Here is a 566-nt window from a genome sequence, read left to right on the forward strand (position 1 = left end):
TGTCCAAATTACAGGATGTCCAGCTAAATATTGAAAAGTTAGAGGATCAGATATCCTCTTGGAGATTAATGATTAAAGATATTCCTGGTGTCTCATGCTTTGAGGACATACCTATAAAGTTTTCAGCTTTACAGAAGTACGTGAGTAGCTAAAAATGTGTTTCCTCAGCTCTATTCATAGATTTGAGGCAGTAGAAACATTGTCCAGAATAATTGTTCTGGAGTATTGTTTAATTTTATATTTTATTTTTGGTTAAAGCTGAACTTGACCCTTAGTAATATTTCTTTCTTTGTGGGCAACTTGAGGTTGTGGAGATTATGAGATCTACTGGGCTCATTCCAAGCAATTTTATCTCTAATGTCCCATAAGGCACTTCTTTTATTGGTGCACAAATTGCACTACTTTAGGAAATCATTTTGATGGAGAGATTAACCAATGCTGGTGCATCAAGAGTTTTCTATCTATCCATTTTAACTGTGTCACTTCAAAAATGATGATGAATTGGATTTGTATAAGACCTGCAATCCCTTCATAATGAGATTTCTTTTTGCTTTTTTGGCACCACA

The 566-nt window shown here is 34.5% G+C and overlaps 1 protein-coding gene across 1 annotated transcript in view; it reads left to right on the top strand.

Moving 5' to 3' along the window:
* The window catches only part of LOC107635826 (mitotic spindle checkpoint protein MAD1), a 9899-nt gene that overhangs the window by 2923 nt on the left and 6410 nt on the right, over positions 1 to 566 (top strand). Inside the window, exon 8 of the mRNA XM_021103194.1 lies at positions 1 to 136. This exon is cut by the window's left edge and continues 34 nt beyond it. Coding sequence (XP_020958853.1) covers positions 1 to 136 — 136 coding nt within the window. The remainder of the gene's footprint in view (positions 137 to 566) is intronic.

Source organism: Arachis ipaensis, chromosome B01, assembly GCF_000816755.2.
Source record: "Arachis ipaensis cultivar K30076 chromosome B01, Araip1.1, whole genome shotgun sequence".
NCBI classification, from domain to species: domain Eukaryota; kingdom Viridiplantae; phylum Streptophyta; class Magnoliopsida; order Fabales; family Fabaceae; genus Arachis; species Arachis ipaensis.